This window comes from Juglans microcarpa x Juglans regia, chromosome 5D (genome assembly GCF_004785595.1).
Source record: "Juglans microcarpa x Juglans regia isolate MS1-56 chromosome 5D, Jm3101_v1.0, whole genome shotgun sequence".
NCBI lineage: Eukaryota > Viridiplantae > Streptophyta > Magnoliopsida > Fagales > Juglandaceae > Juglans > Juglans microcarpa x Juglans regia.
The window spans coordinates 28,233,198-28,252,236 of record NC_054602.1 but is presented as its reverse complement, the minus strand read 5'-3'; the positions used below and the strand labels follow the sequence as shown (position 1 = coordinate 28,252,236).

At 36.5% G+C, this 19,039-nt stretch overlaps 2 protein-coding genes across 4 annotated transcripts; one reads left to right on the top strand and one right to left on the bottom strand.

The window, feature by feature from the left end:
* Positions 1-1,078: 1,078 nt before the first annotated feature.
* LOC121264130 (putative serine/threonine-protein kinase) lies at positions 1,079-3,226 on the top strand. 3 transcript variants are annotated; one of them, XM_041167201.1, is made up of 6 exons: positions 1,079-1,363; positions 1,569-1,681; positions 1,775-1,991; positions 2,078-2,318; positions 2,442-2,592; positions 2,698-3,226. In XM_041167201.1, the coding sequence occupies exons 1-6, from the start codon at positions 1,300-1,302 to the stop codon at positions 3,016-3,018; spliced, it is 1,107 nt and encodes a 368-aa protein (XP_041023135.1). In that variant the 5' UTR covers positions 1,079-1,299; the 3' UTR covers positions 3,019-3,226. The 3 variants fall into 3 exon arrangements, with proteins under 3 accessions (XP_041023135.1, XP_041023134.1, XP_041023136.1); XM_041167200.1 differs by having other exon boundaries at positions 1,566-1,681; XM_041167202.1 differs by having other exon boundaries at positions 1,080-1,363; positions 1,566-1,681; positions 2,084-2,318.
* A 9,909-nt stretch (positions 3,227-13,135) lies between these two features.
* Positions 13,136-15,768, bottom strand: LOC121264119 (serine/threonine-protein kinase-like protein CCR1). The gene has a single exon (XM_041167179.1). It carries the CDS (start codon positions 15,590-15,592, stop codon positions 13,274-13,276), a length of 2,319 nt encoding a protein of 772 aa, XP_041023113.1. The 5' UTR covers positions 15,593-15,768; the 3' UTR covers positions 13,136-13,273.
* Between the last annotated feature and the right edge of the window lie 3,271 nt (positions 15,769-19,039).

Below are 19,039 nucleotides of genomic sequence, written 5' to 3'. Positions count from 1 at the left end.
TGGCCTAGCTAGGAAGTTTGCCTTCTTCTGTGGGCATCGAAATTCGAAGCTTCATTTTCTTAAGACCTATAGATTCATGTCTTTCAAAACATCTACTAAGAAGGAGTCCTGATCCTTGACCATATTTCATAATCTAAGACACCTTGATCCAGCTAAGTCTAGAAACTTTGATTTGACTCAGTCAAAGGGCAGACATGCAGCAGAAGAAATTAACATGGAATATTTAGACTTTTTTTTTTTTTGGGTGGGGTTTGCTTAATTAATCATTTGACGGGGTCGTCTTCTGGGCTGCTTCTGCTGCTGCATCCATCAACCTTCCCAAAATTTGATACCCAAATTGAAGAGTAGGATTGCTTTTCTTTATATCATTTCTAGACATCATGTGTTAATTGTGCACATTTTTCATGTTGGATGCATGGTTGACTATTTTTTTTATTTTTTTGGAATAAGCATTAATAGATATAAATAATACGATTATCTTGATTGCTTGAAGTTTCTTTCTAGAACCATTAATTTATGTCATTATGGAATATTCTTACCAAAAAAAAAGTTATTGCTGGATCAATGAAATGAAAATACTGTCTTCATATCAAATAGAGCACAGATTATTGTTATGATATATATGTAATCATAAACATTATTTTATGGACTTCAGTTGTAGTTTATGCTGAACAACTAATTACATGTGAAATTATCACTTGTCTCAAAAAGTTAAACTGATGGAAAGAAGTAGATTTTATTATTTATTTTATATTTTAATATTCTCCCTCACATGTGAGTCATACTCTCTCTCAATGGGTGGTCCAGCATGTATAATATTTAATTAAATATGATGGAATGTAGAGTCAGGATTAAAACTTAAAAATTCTACTCTGATATCATATGAAATTACCACTTATTCTAAAAACTTAAGTTGATGAACTCATCCCTATTATTTATTTTATATCTTAATATTTGATTACGTATTGCTTCGATGTCATGAATTAAACTCATCCCTATTATTTATTTATGTTATGATTAACATTTTAGACAAGTTGGCTGTTTTTTAAAACGTATAAAGCAGAAAAGTAGAAAGTTTCAAAGTCACACTTGGGAAGTCGTTTAGAGAGAGAGAGAGAGAGAGAGAGAGAGAGGTATCAGGATTCGGGATGTTAAAACATTGGGCTGCAGCCTGCCGTGTCCCTCCCATCTGTGCTTAATTTCACTTCCTTCCAAATTTTTGTTCTTTCTCCGCAATGTTTGAAGATCATTAGGCCATCTTTCAGGGCTTCAACCAGAACTTAGTGGAGTTTACACGGCATGAAGCTCTCGGCCTGCACAAGTTGCTTCTCTTCATCATCAGGAACGGACGTGAGCAGGCACGGTAAACATCTGATACTGCCTTTTCATCATCATCTTCTTTGTTTTCATGTTTTCAACGTTTTACACAGGCTGTTTGTTTTCTTTTCCTCGATTACGATCGAGAACCAAACATGTCGATTCCTGTTCCTTTTATCTATTTATTTTATCTTTCTCGATTTTGATTGGCTTCTTGTTTGCTTTCTGCACATACCCAACAAATCCAGCAGAACAAGATCAAGGTAATTTCCGGGTGTTCTCTTACAACGAACTAAAATCTGCCACTACCGACTTCCATCACTCGAAGAAGATTGGAGAAGGCGGCTTTGGGTCTGTTTACAAGGTCAATACCTTTTTCTTTCATTCCATAGATAGAAATATAGAGCATAAGACTTTTAGCATTTGAGCCTAAGGCTGTTTGGTTGGACTTTTATAGGGCCGGCTGCGAGATGGCTCATTCGTGGCTGTAAAAGTGCTCTCAATCGAACTCGACTCGATGCGAGGTGAGAGAGAGTTTATAGCTGAAATAGCATCACTTTCCGACATCAAACATGAAAATCTCGTTACCCTTCGAGGATGTTGTGTTGATGGAGCTAAAAGATATGTTGTCTACGACTACATGGAAAACAACAGCCTTGCCCACATCTTACATGGTGAGCATATTCATCTTTCTTGTACCATTATGGTTGGAATTTTTAGAGAAGTTGTGTAATTGTTATGTATTGATCTTGATTGAAAGGTGGAGATCAGCAGAAGAGGTTGAGCTTTAGTTGGGAAGCAAGGAGGGATATTTCGTTAGGAGTGGCTCGAGCACTATCCTTTCTACTTGAGGAGGTTGAACCCCACATTATCCACAGAGATATTAAGGCCAGCAATATACTTCTTGACAAGAACTTCACACCAAAAGTCTCGGATTTTGGTTTATCAAAGCTACTCAGAGATAACCATACCCATGTTAGTACTCGTGTTGCAGGGACATTGTAAGTTTGGAATCTCATAAAAAAAAAAGCTGAAAATCTCTATGGATTTTACCTTGTTGAAATGCTGTTGCTAATGGGGTTTCTTGTAATCACAAAATACCCAAAAAAAAAAAAAAAACACAGAGGGTATCTTGCTCCAGAATATGCCATCAGCGGACATTTGACACGAAAATCAGATGTTTACAGCTTCGGAGTGCTGCTCTTAGAGATTGTCAGCGGGCGGCCTGCCGTGGATTTTCGCGTTGACTATAAGGATCAGCTGCTAGTTCAGAAGGTAAAAAGTTCAGAGCTTTTTAATGCATCATTTTCAAATTTCTGAATGAATCCCTTAATTTTCTCAAATTTCTGCTATCTATATATATGTACGTGAATTTTGCAGGCATGGGAAGCCTACGAGGCTAAAGAACTTATAAACTTGGCGGATCCGAAACTTGAAACGAACTTTCCGGAGGAAGAAGCCGTCAGATTCTTAAAGGTGGGACTGCTTTGTGCGCAAGAAAACGTAAGGCTCCGGCCACTGATGTCGGCGGTAGTCAAGATGTTGACAAGTGAGACGGATCTCCAAGATGTTCAGATTTCAGAACCTGGGAAAGTTTCAGATTTCATGAATATCAGAACGCAGCAAACGCCATTGTCGGAGGGGTCAAGTACCTCTTCTGGGATGTCCAATATGTGGAGTTCGGTAAATCTTGGCAGATGAAAGCAAATGTTCTTATGGAGGGCATTTCGATCGATAGGGAACAAAGAAAATATTAATGGGTATGTTTTTTAGGGCGATCAGATCATTTGGTCAAACTCCAATTAAGATTAAGCCCTCAATAAGCATCATCCGGTAATCTACGAACATGCTTTTTTGGACCGCCATCACACTCGTTCTTGCGCGCGTGTTATTTAATTTGTTCACGAAAGACCAGTCCTTGAATTCCCTGGAATACGGGTGGGTTTGGAAGGCTACTTTGAGATTTTTTAGAATTCCTTTTTTTTTTTTTTTTTTTTGAAGAATCACATAAAATTTGTTGGGTAGTATTAAATACTCAATAAATATTCTGAGATTCAATTGATGTATTTATCTTTTTCTTTTCTGTGTAATTAGTGATTTAATTAATATTCAATAATTTTCAATTGAAATCATCTTGTAATAACACAAAGTAGTAGTCATTCTTGAATAGAAATACTTATAAAAAATAAAATAAAATAGATCATGTTTGATTTGTGCACGGATAGGGATGTTGAACCTGTAATTTCTTCATTATTTATGAGGCAAAGAAATTACAGCGCGCGTCAACAGTCTTCCTGCTTTTAAACTATATATATACATATATATATATATATATATATATATATATTTAATGTCATGCGAGCCCGCCCATGTACGTATTTGCCGTAGTGGAGAGATTCCATGTGAGACCAGGGTAGGAGGTCAATTCAAATTACAATGCTGTGACCTTGAGTTGGCTTGAATTTATTGAGTGTGACAAATTTGAATGTAATCCTCCATATTTGTATTAATTGTTTATTGGTTATTGATATTTTATTTAAATAAATTATCTGATTTTTTTTATAATAAATGATCACATTTCATTCATAATAGGATATATAAATTTGACTTAAAACAAATCAGTTACATATGTTAATAGCTTCCCAGCACACTTTCGTGGTTGGCATGGTCTAGTTGAGACGACAGATCTCTAAAGACCTAAGTTTAAGAGATCTGTCGTGCACATCTCTGTCCCCGATAGAGTAACAGTAACCAGGTGACAAAATCTATATCCTGACTACGCGGAGTAGGGTACACCAACCTCATACATCGCCTAAGCGGAGAGGGGGGAACACACCGTTCAGACCAAGGTCCAAAAGAACAAAATTTTTGGATTTTTATTTTTTAAAAAATGAAAGACAATACACGAAATAAAATACAATGGGAAAACTACTGTGAAAACGGGAAAGGACAGTGCTCCAAGAGGTTGCAGTGGCGCGTGCAGTACATGCGCCACTCTGGGAGGAAAACCGTCAATCGATCTTGGAGGTTCCAGACTCACAAACCCTAGTGGCGCCTCATGTGGCGACGGCAGAGGGCCTCCCGGTGACGCGAGATAGCCACTCGCCGAACGTCTCAGATAACTTTAGGCCTCACGTGCGAGCTACTCGCCGCTCCATTTGGTGCCGCCTTTGGTGATATTCAAGATCGGCGGCTGGACAATGCCATGGAGGGGTGCGTATTGGTCTATGGTCGCCGGAAGTTCCAGATTTGTGATTCTCCCTTATTTAGCCTGTAAAAACACAACAAACACAAAAACAGAGCACAACACAGAAGGGACAAGGGTGGGGAGAGAGAGGGAGGGAGGGGCAAAGGAGCCGAAGCTCCCACCCCCTTGAGTAAGATCTGTAACGAGAGTTTAGAGAGAGACGAGTTAGAGAGAGAGAGAGAGACGAGAGCGCTCTAAATTATCTAGATAAATGTAGAAATGCATATCCACATTGGTTACGATCAAAATCAACATTTACAAAAAGATAATTAGTATTACGTGAATATACGTCAGTTTGTGAGTTTATTTTTGTAAAATTTATTTGTAGTTGTAATACTTTTCTTATAAAAATTGTTGATACTCGACCATCTGGACGCCCAAAGTATGCATGTCTTGTGTACATCCCTTTTGGATGAGAATCTACAACATAACCATATGGGTATTTGTCCAGCTTACTTCTAACAAAAAAATTTTTGATTTCTTATTTATCTGAAGAAAGATTCTACTGATTAGCAGCCTTGAACCACATACCTGTTTTTTTTTTTAACAGATGTCTAGTGCAGAGCTATTGAATAAAAGAACTCTTACCTGAATGATACAGATGAAAAATAGTTTTTCCAAATATGATCCCATAGTTTCTAACAGGAACACTTGTCAAACTCATCATTAGAAAAGGTAAAAACTACCCAAAGACCCTTAAATAATTCCTCTTTGATATAGATTGCCCATAACTGCTTATTATTCCTCTACAGAAAAGCATCAATTTCAACAAATTTTTCCATACATTTTAGCCAACATAACCCCACACATTTAAGCAAACTCTCTCTCTCTCTCTCTCTCTCTCTTAAAAAACAGAATCCTCAATTCTATATTTCATCAAAAAATAGCCATTACACAGTTTGTCCTGCAATACAAAAGTATATATGCCCAAAGGCCTTCTTCTATCCAAATCTTCTCTTCCCTAATAGTAAGTGCTATCTTAGCTAGTGTGTGAGCTACTTTGTTACTTTCTAGTATGTTGTATTTTCCAATCCCGTCTATTGTATAAAATCTATTTTATATCTTCAACTATACGTCTATTCCATTCTCAGTTGCTTCTTGAGCTATTTACATATTTAATCACTGTCAATGCATCTCCTTCAAATATGACATTTGTCTAGTTCAACTCAGCACACAACTTTAGAGCCCTTCACAAAGTAGGTAATTCTGCAAGAGTTGGGTTACTGATACTTTCTATTGCCTTGCACAGGAATACCAACACTTCTCCTTCTTCATCCCTCACCACTACTACCATACTCATTCTCTTCTTTTCTGGATCCAAAGCCGCATCCTAGTTTATTTTCACAAAACCAACTTCTAGCACCTTCCAACTAGCCTCTCCTCTTTCTACTGTCATGTCATTTCTCTCCCTACTACTATCAACCTGCTCTTGTTTGAACTCTGAGAGGTTTTCTTGAGCTTGTATAAACAACTCAGTAGGCCATTTGACTTTACCCTTAAACACATAAATATTTCTTCTTAGCCAAATATTTCTCATAACTGTTGCCACAACATGTAACTCTTCACTTTGTAACTTTTCCGCCATCAATTGCCACAGACAAATGAAATTCTCTTCATCTTGATGCCACTTTTGTATAGGACTGGAATTCTCAGCCCACACATCTGTAGTTGCACTACAACTTCATTATACATGACAGACAGACACATCTTCCAGACCACACATTGGACATTTTAGTCTATTAGCTAAAGTCTTAGTAATAATTTTGTACAACACGCTGTATAAACTAATTGGCCTATAATCTCCCACTATTCTAGGCTCCTTAACTTTGGGTATCAGTGCAACAAATGTATGATTAACAAAGTTCAACATACCTCCACCTCTCAGAAAATTAAGAGCAGCATCACACACATCCTCTCCCACAATCTTCCAATATGTTTGATAAAAGCAGGCCCTATAAACATCTAGTCCTAGAGACTTCAAATGGCCAATTTGGTTTAGAGCAGCTTCCACTCCCTCTTAAGTAAACTGTTTTTGCAGTGCTTCATTCATAGCCTTTGTCACTCAAGGTTCCATAGATTGCTGGCAGGTTTCAATAATTGTTGTCGATAGTGCAGTTGTTCTATATACTTTTGAGTAGTGATTACTAAAAGTCCCTACTATGCCTTCTTGATCCTCATACAATCTGGTTTGACATCACTGCTTGAATCTAATTTCTCCTTCTTCTCTGGGTTGCACAGGCATGAAAAAACTTGGTATTCTTATCACCTAGTCTATACCAGTTCCTCTTAGCCCTCTGCCTCCATTTGACATCTTCTTGCACCAATAGAACCCCTACCTCCTTCTGTAACTCTCTAATTTCTTCAACATTTTCTGGTCCTTCATTATCTTGTAACTTTTGGATCTTCACAGCAAATCTCTCTATCTCTTTCCCTCTATTACTATTTTTATTTTTAGCCCACTTCTTCAAGATCCTACTGCAAGAATGTAACAACTGTTGAACATTTTTCATAGGAACAGTACTAGACTCTAGAACTGACCAACCTCCTCACTAATAATTCACACTCTTTCATCTTTCAACCAGTTGGCTTCGAAATTAAACTTCTTTGCTCTACTCACATTTTTGCTCAAAACTTCCACAATGGATAGCAAAATTGGTCTGTGGTCAAAACTTCTACCACTGAGCCCCTCCACCTTCACATCTTTAAACTTTTCTCTCTATATTTGATTTGCAACACACCTATCAAGTCTCTCCTGAGTGAAAGTATGATCAGTGTGCCTGATACTCCATGTAAAGGGGCTCCCCACAAATCTCAGATCAGACAAGCTATTTTCCTCTAATGCTTCTCTAAGTTGCGCCATCAACCTCTCCTTACGCTGTCTTCCCCCTTCTTTCTCTGACTGGAGCAGTATCATTAAAGTCTCCAGCCACACACCAAGCCTCCCCATTTTTAGGCCTAAATGTGGATTGTGGACAACAACTCCCAAGACAACAAAAGTACAAGATGCATATGGTCAAGGTAAATGAGCTTTCAACCCACAGTTTAAACTGCACCTTGTTGACAAGATGCTTTGAAGGGGAGAAAAATGTCATGAGTCTACTAATAAGTATATGCCGGCGACTAGAGGTGTAATGGGTCCGGTTCAGTCTGGTTTTTGACATTTTGGAACTGCACCGATATAAACCGATTTTAGAAATCTGAGAGCCGATACATATCGATTCATCACCGAACCTGGAACTTACGATTTTTTGGTTTTGGCCTGATCCGGTTTGGTTTAACCAGTCTTTCAATTTTTTTTTTTCACCCATTACTAATGTCTAATTTAATTCTACACTAGACTTAAACTATAGTATCTAATTACATATTATTATATTAGTGTCTAACTTATTTCTATACTTGATTATGTTTTGTAGTAACACTATAATGTTTACATAAACTAAACTATGAGTCTATTTATGTTATAGTATAAGTAAATTATTTTAAAATACTTAACACATGCTAGTATATTATTGAATTTTCCTATAGTCTATATAAGTTCTAGACTTTTTATACGAGTACATATGATCTAATGTGTAAAAATGTATTTATTCTTGATTTATTTATCCAAAGTAAGTTTATATTAATAACTTAATATTAATATTCATTTTTAAGATTAAGATTTCATGTTGTATTAATTAGCATATAATATATATATAACATAAAAAATTTATAAAAAAATATTTTATATATTATACAAAAAATTAAAATATCTATATATTTCGGTTTGGTTCAATCCAATCTGGTTTTCAAAATATGAAAATCAAGATCGATCCGGTTTAGATTCCGTTTTGGGTATTAAGAATCAAAGACAAATCGAACCAATTACGAACTGAACCAAACCCACCAGTTTGGTCGGTTCAACCGGTTTTCCAATTTTTTTTTTTTTTTTTTTTTTTTTCACTCCTACTATCGACTATAGCGAAATATTTGTGACATGGGTCTGTGGGTCTTGTAGTGGTCATTGGGCTTATTAGTTGGATTGTGTCATAATGCTTGTTTGGGCCCGTGGTCTGTTTATTTGTTTGTAGCTGCTCATGGCCTGAGAGCGATGAAGGGTTTGAGAGTACTTGTACTGCTAGGGAAATTTGTAACTGTATATGAATGGAATAAAATTTTCCTGTTTTTTCTCTTCTATCATCCTTCTTTTTCTCTGGAGTTCTTTGTGATTTCCTTTTACAATTGGGTGTGTTACATATTATGAACCTAACTATGAATGGTGGCTCTGTGATGATCCAACAACAAGGATATACAATTTGGTGAGCTATGTTAGATCCCCCGAGTACGAATGTATATATATACTGAAAAAGTGATTAACCAGATGATTAAAGATTTCCCCCAAGTCGCCCCTGATCTACAAGACAAGAAGGAATTCCCTGCAATCAAATCTGGTTCAGTAATTCCTGAATATCCTTTGATAATTCAGGCCCCTGATTCACCAACTATTTCATCAAGAGGAAAAGCCACCAGCTCATCCTCGAAGAAATCTTCCAAGTCTGCCAAAGATAATATCCTCAACAGACTCGGGAAAAAAGATTTGATAAAATTGTTGGAACAACAACTGTCTAAATCTACGAGTGATAATTCTGAAGAAAATTCAGAAGCATTCTCTGAAGCTTCATACAGTAATATTTTTAGTCATGATTCAGAAGGCATCCCGAAGCTGGAAGATGATTGACTATTACTTGAGTTCAAAGAAGACCAACTGCAGTCCTCTTTGAGATAATTGACACTCTGCGTCTAAAAGCAGCCACCCACAGAGACAGCTGGAAGACACAGAGTCGACCGAATCCTAATTTGTCGTCTTATGCCCAAAGCAGCCGCCCACAGAGACAGCTGGAGGACATAATGATGACACCATGAGCCCCGTGCCTAAACAGTTCCCACTGTTCACTCACGGGTTGATTTACTGTTTTGATTGTAAACAGGAACTCCTTATTCTATAAAAGGAGAACCTCGCTCTAAGCTAAATCAGAGCTCATACCAGAACTCATTTGAGAGAAATCTTCTGACTCTACCCTGTTCTTGACTCTCCTTATTTAACTTGATTTTGTGTAAGTGCAAATCTGCACTACCTTGTGCCTGTAATTACTTTAAGCTTGTTAATTTCAATAAAGCTTATATGTTTATTACAATTTATCTTGCATACGCATATATGCATATGGTCGGTTCAACCGCCTGTTTATTTATGCTTGCATAATTTAATTATTGTGCAATATATTATTGTTTCTTCCATTCCCCTTCCTTCTCTTCTTCTTCAGTCAGCTCCGGCTTTTCCTTGTTCCACTGTCTTGGTATCAGGACATCCCTTCTGATAATGAGCAAACGAATGACTCTGGTTCTAGCCAACATGAGTTAGCTGCTGATAACCAGATATGTTTAATCCATCATACCATTCCTCCAAAATGGTTTTCAAAGGTTACCATTGTGGTTGCCCATGATTTTCAATTTTCTGTTGTTGCTATGATTGATTCCGGATCAGACCTGAATTGTATTCAGGAAGGACTCATTCCTAGCAAATATTTTGAAAAATCTTCTGAGAGATTGTTTTCTGCAAATGGATCTCAGATGAAAATTACTTATGAGCTTAACAAAGCTCATGTTTGTCAAAATAATGTCTGCTTTAAAATCCCTTCTGTTTTAGTCAAAAATATGTCTGACAAAGTGATTTTAGGCATTCCTTTTATTTCTGCTTTATACCCTTTTTTAACTGAAAAAGACGGTATTACTACCGATCCTTTTGGTCAAAAGGTCAAATTTAAATTTGCATCTCGTCAAGAGATTGATCAAGATAAAAGCCTGAAATCTTTACTTTTTGCAAAACAAAAGCATCTTAATTTCCTTCAACAGGAAATAAGATACAAAAAGATTTCTGAACAATTATCTTCGTCCATTTTGATTTCAAAAATTGATAATTTTAACAAGCGTCTTGTTTTTTATGTTTGTTCTGATTTACCAAATGCTTTTTGGTATAGAAAGAAACATATCGTTTCTTTACCCTATATCAAAAATTTTAATGAAAAAACAATCACCACTAAAGCCAGGCCAATTCAAATGAATAGCCAGACTTTAGAATTCTGCAAAAAAGAAATTGCAGACCTAGAAGACAAAGGCATAATTAGGGAAAGCAAGTCCCCTTGGTCTTGTCCAGCCTTTTATGTCAGGAAGAAAGCCGAACTAGAGAGAGGTACCCCTCGTCTAGTTATTAATTATAAACCTTTGAATAAAGTCTTACAGTGGATCAGGTACCCTATTCCCAACAAAAATGACTTAATTCATAGGTTGAGCGATGCTGTAGTCTTTTCCAAATTTGATCTCAAATCTGGGTTTTGGCAAATCCAGATAGCCGAGTCAGATAGGTATAAGACAGCCTTTGTTACTCCCATGATGAATTTTATAAGAAAACTTATAAAAAACTATTTTCTAAGTCATTTTCTAAGAAAAAGAAATCTAAAGATTCTTCTCAAGGAAAATGTTATATCTGTGGCAATCCAGGACATTTCGCCAATAAATGTCCCCAGAAAGCCAAAAAAGATAAGAAATTTAAAAAGAAGCTTAACCAGTTGAATATTGATAGCAATGATAAAGAAGAACTATTTCGACTCCTAGAAATAGTCTCGTCTTCATCATCTGATATCCTTGAGTTCAGTTCTAGTGATTCATTCATAAATTAGCCAACCATTTGATTCTCATTCTGGTTTGCATAGAGCCACCACCACTCCCCCAACTGGAACTATATATATTTGAATATAGATAAATTAAAGAATTCAAGCATCCAATGATACATTTCATCATATAAAAGGCGTCCAATATCATGCCGCCTAATACAACAAATAGTAGCAGTGATCCAGAATATCTAATCTAATCTCACAAAAACAAAAACTTTATAGGTATCCCAGTATGTATGCTTTATGCAAAGCTGTGTCATTGCCATCCTAAATGAAGAAAATTATGAGCCTAACTATCTCATAAAATCGGTTTTACAAGATATGATTGTTCATTTCTTATAAACATACCTAAAATCTTATCCACAAGTAATGTAAGATTATTCCTCAATACTCCCCCTCACGTACAGGCCGGTATTTTTTTTTTTTTTTTTGGTCCTTGTTATAAGATAAGTAGTGTGGGCTTCTATTCATCCTATGGTAGACTCTGATACCATGAAGAAATTCATGGGCCTAATTATCTCATAAAACTGGTTCTATAAGAGATGATTGTTCATTACTTATAAATATGTCCAAGACTTTGTCTACAGACAATATGAGATTATTTAAAAAAAAAAAAAAAAAAAAAAAGGCCCCATTTCTAAGTTCTGTGTCATAACTATTGGAGGAAATGGTAAGATAAAAGACCTTGAACAGGTGCTCCAAAAGGACGAAAAGACTAGAAAAAAATAGTAATCTTGAAAAGTCGTTCATCTTATTGTGTTGATGTGACATTGTCGAATTTATTATTTTATAACATAAGAGCTAATTTAATGGTTGGCGAATGAAATAAATATTCATTCTTTATCATAACCTTCCAGACATTGATTTCCCTTCAAGATAACAGCAACTAAAGTGGAATCCTTTCTACTCTTTCAACATCAGCCGCATGAATGAGTATTAAAAGTCATAGCCTTTAATTTCTCAAGCCCAATAGTGATGAAGGGGATTCCTCCCCTCCACCCAGCTAAGTTTTAACCATCTCATGGACTCTATAACCTCCATGGACGCATCCTTGACAGAGGCTAATGACAGACAGAATCATGCGCCATGGAATATGATGCTAAAAGACAGTAAATTGGTAGCCTATCAAGAGTCCCACCAATTGAATGGTGACATGTGACCTAAAGAATGCACTCTCTAACCAACGTCTCTATATATATACCAAAGCAAGCATTTTCAAAGAAAACCTTCCCTCACTCAACTATTGACTTTACAATGAAAGGACACCTCCATGAACTCCAAAGGGGTCACTCTACTTCCTCTCTTGCATGTTGTTTTCTCTTGAAAACCAAATATTCAGTGCTCGAGATTGGACTAGAGGACGACCAACTGAACCATCAGTACAAAAAATCAAAACTAATAGGATTCTGCTGATAGTCTAAAATCAAAGCAATACTGCACTATAAAAATTGCACTATGATGCCGGTTGATAAACTGGGACTGAGCCCTGCATAAGCATTCATGAAGATTTGAAGTGATCAGGAAATGCTTTTCATTATAGAACTCCAAGATTATCCCCAAATCTTATATTTGCAAGTTGGTGGGGAGGATAAACCTCTCCACTGATATGACACAGGACTTAATTTGAGAAAGAATTTGATTTTATACTTCTCTGGCAAATTAAATCATGTTATGCCAACAGTACGAAGGGTGTGTGTCTTCCACACTGGTTTGAAGTAGGACTCTAAAAATAATAGCTTTCACATGTTTACATGAAAGAGGAATATTGTGGAGTGAACTTCCATAGAACAGAAAAAAATGTAAAATGGTGTAACAATTGCATCTTCTTTGCTTTGTAGTGACAAAGGGAAATAAGCACAATGGAGAAAAAGACTAAAGTGGGAGCAACCCCATGTAAAAGAAGCTCTTAAGAAATGTACAATTGCATAAGAGCAGTACTCACTGAAGCTGAAGTCACATACATAGAGATCAATTCTAGTTTGTGCAAAACTTGAAGGACTCAGTACTACAAGGTCAATCCATCTTTGACAATTTGCTCCAGCCAAGATGCCAAATCTGACATGGAAGGACGCTCACTAGGATTTTCCCTCACAGCGAGCTCAGCCATGTCAGCGAGTTTAAGCAGAGACTCAATATTTCTTGGAAGCGTCACATACCGATCAAATATGGCAGCTGCTTTGCCCTGTCTAATTAAGGGCACAGCCCACTCAACTATACTTGGAGGTGTGCAGTCCCTGTCATATGCTTTCCTTCCGCTGAGAACTTCTAGCAGTACAATCCCAAAGTTGTAAACATCACTTCCTAAATCTCCACTGAGATCCTTATCATTTGAGGTAATAAGCCCAAAGTCCGAAATCCTCGCCCCCCATTCGGAATCTAAAAGAATGTTTGAAGTCTTGACATCCCGGTGGGCATTTGGAGGCACAAGTTCCTTGTGCAGGTACTCAAGTCCCTTTGCAGCTTGCATTAAAATCTTCAAACGGAGACTCCAATTCAGAGGAGAGAGCCCACCATGGAGATGGTCATGAAGTGTCCCATGTGGCATATACTCGTATACGAGCAGCCTCTCTCCCATCTCTGAACAATAACCTAACAAGTTCACAATATTACAATGCCGGATTTTGCAAAGTATTTCCAGCTCCATGTCAAAGTCACGGTTGTTTGAGTGAATTATTGTGGCAGCATTTGCCCTCTTGACCGCAACTTGACGCCCATCTGCTAGAACAGCTTTATAAACAAAACCATAACTTCCCCTGCCTAGCTCATTAAACTCCTTGAACCCATTAGTTGCATCTTTTAGCTCTGAGAGCCGGAAAACTTGAGCCATCCCTGGACAGGGAACCACAGGAAGAGGCTGCGAATCATCAATAGCGTCAGTTTCGAATTCGGGTTTGCCCATGCAAGATTTAAACTGTCGTTTTGTTCCCTCTTCTTTCCGGGTGGCAATCACACAGGGAAGAAGGCACAAGCCAACTGATATGAATAACAAACCTGAAACAGAAGACCCAATGATGAGCACTAATTTACGCAAGTGATGCCAACCTTTTTGCTGCATCTCACGAGATGATTGAAGTTGGCAAATATCCCAACAAGAGCTATTCTGGCAAAGAGAGCAAGCAGCACATACTCTGTCAGCATTCTCAGTACATGAACTAGACAAGAAGAAACCCTCAGAACAATTCGATGCACAAGGTGAACAAATCATTAGATCTTTCCGAACACATAAGCTTGTCAAGTCGAGCTCATTAAGAACGCTTGCATTGTAAGCAAATTGCCCTTCACTACAAGGACCGGGAGTACAAATACCTGGACTGCACAATTCCAATGGAGGATCGTGATCAAGGGGCGAGGGGGAATTAACAAACCAGCAATCAAGAACCAAATCATCCTCTCTAATACCACAAGTAAGGAAATCAGACGAAGCTATTGTCATAAACCCAGAACCCTTTGGCACCGAAGACGAATTAAAGATTCCCCAACACTCCACCCCATGATTGTCACCACGAATACCGCAAAAATGGTTAGCACCAGCAGTCAAAGACACAAACTGGATCCCGACGGGAGGAGAAACATGTGAATCATTATCAGCCCAACATTTCACCTCATTAGACATTTCCAAAATCCCACAAAGAGAACGTCTCCCTGAAGCTAAGAGTAGGAAATTCTCCGATACACCAGAAATGCCCACACTTGCTGAGTTTGGCCCCCAACAAACAATCCCTCCTTCTCTAACCCCACCGCAACTGAATCCTTCACCGGAAACAACTTTGTTAAAAACAAGGCTGCTAATAGACTGGTCGTAGAACAGGGTACTCTGTTTAGAAGTCAAACTATTATTGGTGTTTTTCGCAATTTCCCAACAGTCAACTGTACCCGAATCGTGAACAGAGTAATAAGAGCCCCTAATAGCACAAACATGATTCTTGCCCGCGGCTATATGCGAATAAGCAGTGGTTCGATATACCGCAGGTACGAGATCTATACCTGAACTGGTTGGGCTCCAACAATACACTTGGGAAGTGTTAGCTAAAATGCCACATAGATAACCTTCACCACCGGACAGAGCTGCCATTGCGGGAATACTGTTGAAGTAGGGAGAGGTTGAAGACGATGATGGTGATGAAAAAGAACCGTTCTTTCCCCAACAAATAACGTTCTGCTTGCCGCTGGCGTCAATGGCGCAAAAGAAACCACCGTCGCCGAATGAGGCGGAGATGGGTCCCATTGATCCGAACCCAGATGCAGTAATGGAGCAAAGAAGCAGAAGAAGTGGGAAAAGGGGTAGAGATTGAGAAAGCCCAGAAAGGGTGGGAAGAATTTGCATGGTTGGAGGAGGTTTTGATGGTGGGTTTGGATCGGTGTTATCATGAACTGGAGTGAATGTGATGGTGCTTGGGGTTTGAGCCGTTGTTTGCTGAATCTAGACCTGGAATGATGATGGTGACGACGATAGAACGTGGGCGTTGCCATTTTTACAGTTGTGGTTTGGACAGGCAGAATCTGGAAATACTGAAGTAATAACTGTGGAACTCTATTAAATATATTTGGTTTCTTGCTTTACTTTACACTTTAATGAATGCTATCCTCAGTAAGAGCCACCATTTCATCATCTCCATCATATTTATTTCATATTTCAATTATTTGGATGATATATCAAATAATAAATAATTTTTAATAACAAAAATTCAAATGAAAATTCAAATTTCTCTTTAATTATATTATAGTCTAGTAAAATTACATAACAAAACGCTTGTAATTTGGTATGAAAAATGATATTTTCTAAGCATACACTTATAAATAGAAGAGCTCATTAGTCTAATAATATTTATTTATTTCCTTTTAAAACACCTAATTTCCTTTATAAAATATAAATGATTAAAGAAATGAGACCTCGTACTTGATAAGTAGATTTGGGTAAAAGATGGTAATTTTGTAGCTTTTGTGAGATCTTTCTTCCCAAAGTCAAAATCATGGTTAATACATTCCACTTTCAATAAGATATTGTTTTTTTAATCAATCATAAATTGGACCAATGGGCAATTAGAATTGCTAAGAAAGTGGATTGTGCATTTGTAAAAGCCAACTGCGTGTCTATTCACAAACAATAAGAAATAATGAAGAATGATCTGTCAAAGATCTCAAATAGATTAGTAAAAGAAATTAATAATGGGTTAGGTTTTGGACATCACCTTGACTTTGAATGGACAGTGCAGTGTTTTTAATCCCATGTACTTTTTACATGCCCATTAAAGTATTGATAGTGGCCCACTTGCCATGCAGATAGTTCCTATATTCATCCATTAATTAACTAATCGAGATGCCTCTAATTTTTATTTGAATTTAGAATTTTAAAATAAGAGAGAAGTAATCAGACAGAGTAAGCTCTATAAATATTATTGTCTATAAAGATTCTTCAGACGATACTATTATTTGAACTAAACACTTTCTATAATTTGAAGAGAGATAGATTTAGCATGCAGCCTCATAACATTAGATGTTATATTAAATGCTGCCCACAAAAAATTAAATACGATAATATCCACGTGTTGTGTCTATCTCTTTTCGAGTTATAAAAAGTGTTTAGAGCATAAAATTATAAAAAAATCTCGAATTTTTGAATTATTCAAGTTAAAATATTTGAATTTAGAAGTTTTGACACTTCATAGTCTTTTCTCTATCACACTTCATTTTCTTTCTTTATATCTTATATATTTACTACTACAATTCCTAATAGAGTAATGTCACATTGAAAAATTAAAATTAAAAATTATATTAAAAATAAAATTAATAACAGAAAGATTGTCAATGAAATATTTTCAAACCTGCAATTGTAACTTTTCAAGTAAAAAAAAAAAAAAAAAAAAAGGTATTTTATGTTAAGTGGCTTAATTTATGGTGGTACTGTTAGAGTCCTAGAAATTTGAAACCGGCGAATGCATGCATGAATGGCATCACGTGGCTGACTCTGGAGCTGTCTCTCTGCACTTTCGGCCTTTTGTTTTTCTGAATGATTGAGTCGATGACCCTGGTCAGAATCACCACTCTCCTGCACCGCAAGGCAAGTCTTTTTGGCTCTCTCTGTTCTCAGTCAAAACCTGAGCTTATTGGGACCGCCCTAATCTTCCCAAAGCCAAAAAAATCTATGGTCTGTTTGTGCATAAAAAATGGTGGGACCTTTTGCAAGATACGATTGAAGAGAAAGGTAGGAATCCAAATCCAGTGTATCTTAAAATAAATGCATGTATGTTTAATGATGGAGTCCAACTCCACCCTCCTGTGTTCATTAACATGTCTATTATTGCATGGGCAATCATGCAAATTTTCTACTATAAGTCTATGGCCATTATTACCTTCTAAATTTGAAGTCTTCCTTTTGGTTTTGTTATATGAGAAATATTTTAGTGTTCACTAAAGAAATTTCATAAAAGTAAACATACAAACTGATGTGGTTTGATATAATACGTTAGATTATAAAATTATTAATTTTATTGTAAAATAAATCTAGTATATTATATAAAAAAAGATCGCCAGTTTATGTATTTATTTTTATGGAATATGTTTTATAGTGAAAGCACTTATCTCGTTACAAGATATGCACATTTTCGGATAAAAGTTATGGTTCCTGTCTCTCTGTATCACATCATCTTGTTCATCATATTTTGTTCGGACCCTGGGTAAGATTTTGGATCTATTGACCTTATATGGATGCACACGCGAATCAAAGTTGCAGAAAACCTGATCCAGCTGTTTAAAAATACAGAAAACTCAAGTATTAGATATGGGTTCCTTGTTGTAAGGTCCCCTTTCCAGATTTGGAGTGTCTTGAGATGGGAAACAGTTGGTAGAGTTCATGAATTATTAATTATTATGAATACTTAAACCATATCAATTTTTTAAAGGTAAATTTGATATTATTCGTATTGAAGTGTAATAAATAGAAATTTAGGATCCGTTTGGATACAGAAGTGAGATCTCATCTCATCTTATCTAATTTTAATAAATAATCTCTTTATTATTTACAAACTATCTCAACTCATCTCATTATCTAAACGGGTCATTAGTCCCGTTTAGATATAGAAACAGTTTTATCTCATCTCATATCATCATTATAATTGTCTCAAATTTCCATATAAAATATAATAAACAATTCAACTTTTTCAAATTTTAAAATAATAATAATAATATTAAAAAATAATATTATAATAATATTTTATTTAACTTTCACTTTCATATAAAACTATCTCATCTCATCTCACTATCCAAACGGGATCGTCCTAAAATAAGAAATATTAAAATGATGAAATTTCAATAATTTGATTAAAAAAAGAAGTTTATACTCTTTTAAGTAGACAATGTTATCCTAATTTTTATTAAAATGATGAAATTTCAATAATTTGATTAAAAAAAGAAGTTTATACTCTTTTAAGTAGACAATGTTATCCTAATTTGAAGCCACCAGCTATGTCCCTTTTCTCCAACATATATGAGCCAGCCAGATCCAGGACACGAGGGAAATTTTTGAGTGAGTACACTGCATGGGGGAGCCTCTATTGGCAATAGATAATGATGTTGTTCGCCAGCCGGGGCCAAACCTTTAAACGACACTCTTCTTGCACGTGAGCTGTCGTGAATGAAGATTCAGCTTGAAACCAACCTTGGATTTTCCATGTTTCCACCATCTCCACAACAGAACACACACACACACATATATTATTCATTTTGGTTTGGATGCATTTAGAAACAGTGCGGTACACACCAGCTTCCTGACGTG

What these genes read in the sequence shown, in the direction of transcription:
- LOC121264130 (XM_041167200.1), top strand. Translation starts at nt 1,300, where the DNA reads ATGAAGCTCTCGGCCTGCACAAGTTGCTTCTCTTCATCATCAGGAACG. An exon ending in AACGGACGTGAGCAGGCACG is followed by an intron (nt 1,364 to 1,565) that starts GTAAACATCTGA and finishes CAACAAATCCAG; the next exon opens with CAGAACAAGATCAAGGTAAT. An exon ending in ATCAGCTGCTAGTTCAGAAG is followed by an intron (nt 2,593 to 2,697) that starts GTAAAAAGTTCA and finishes TGAATTTTGCAG; the next exon opens with GCATGGGAAGCCTACGAGGC.
- LOC121264119 (XM_041167179.1), bottom strand. Translation starts at nt 15,592, where the DNA reads ATGCAAATTCTTCCCACCCTTTCTGGGCTTTCTCAATCTCTACCCCTT.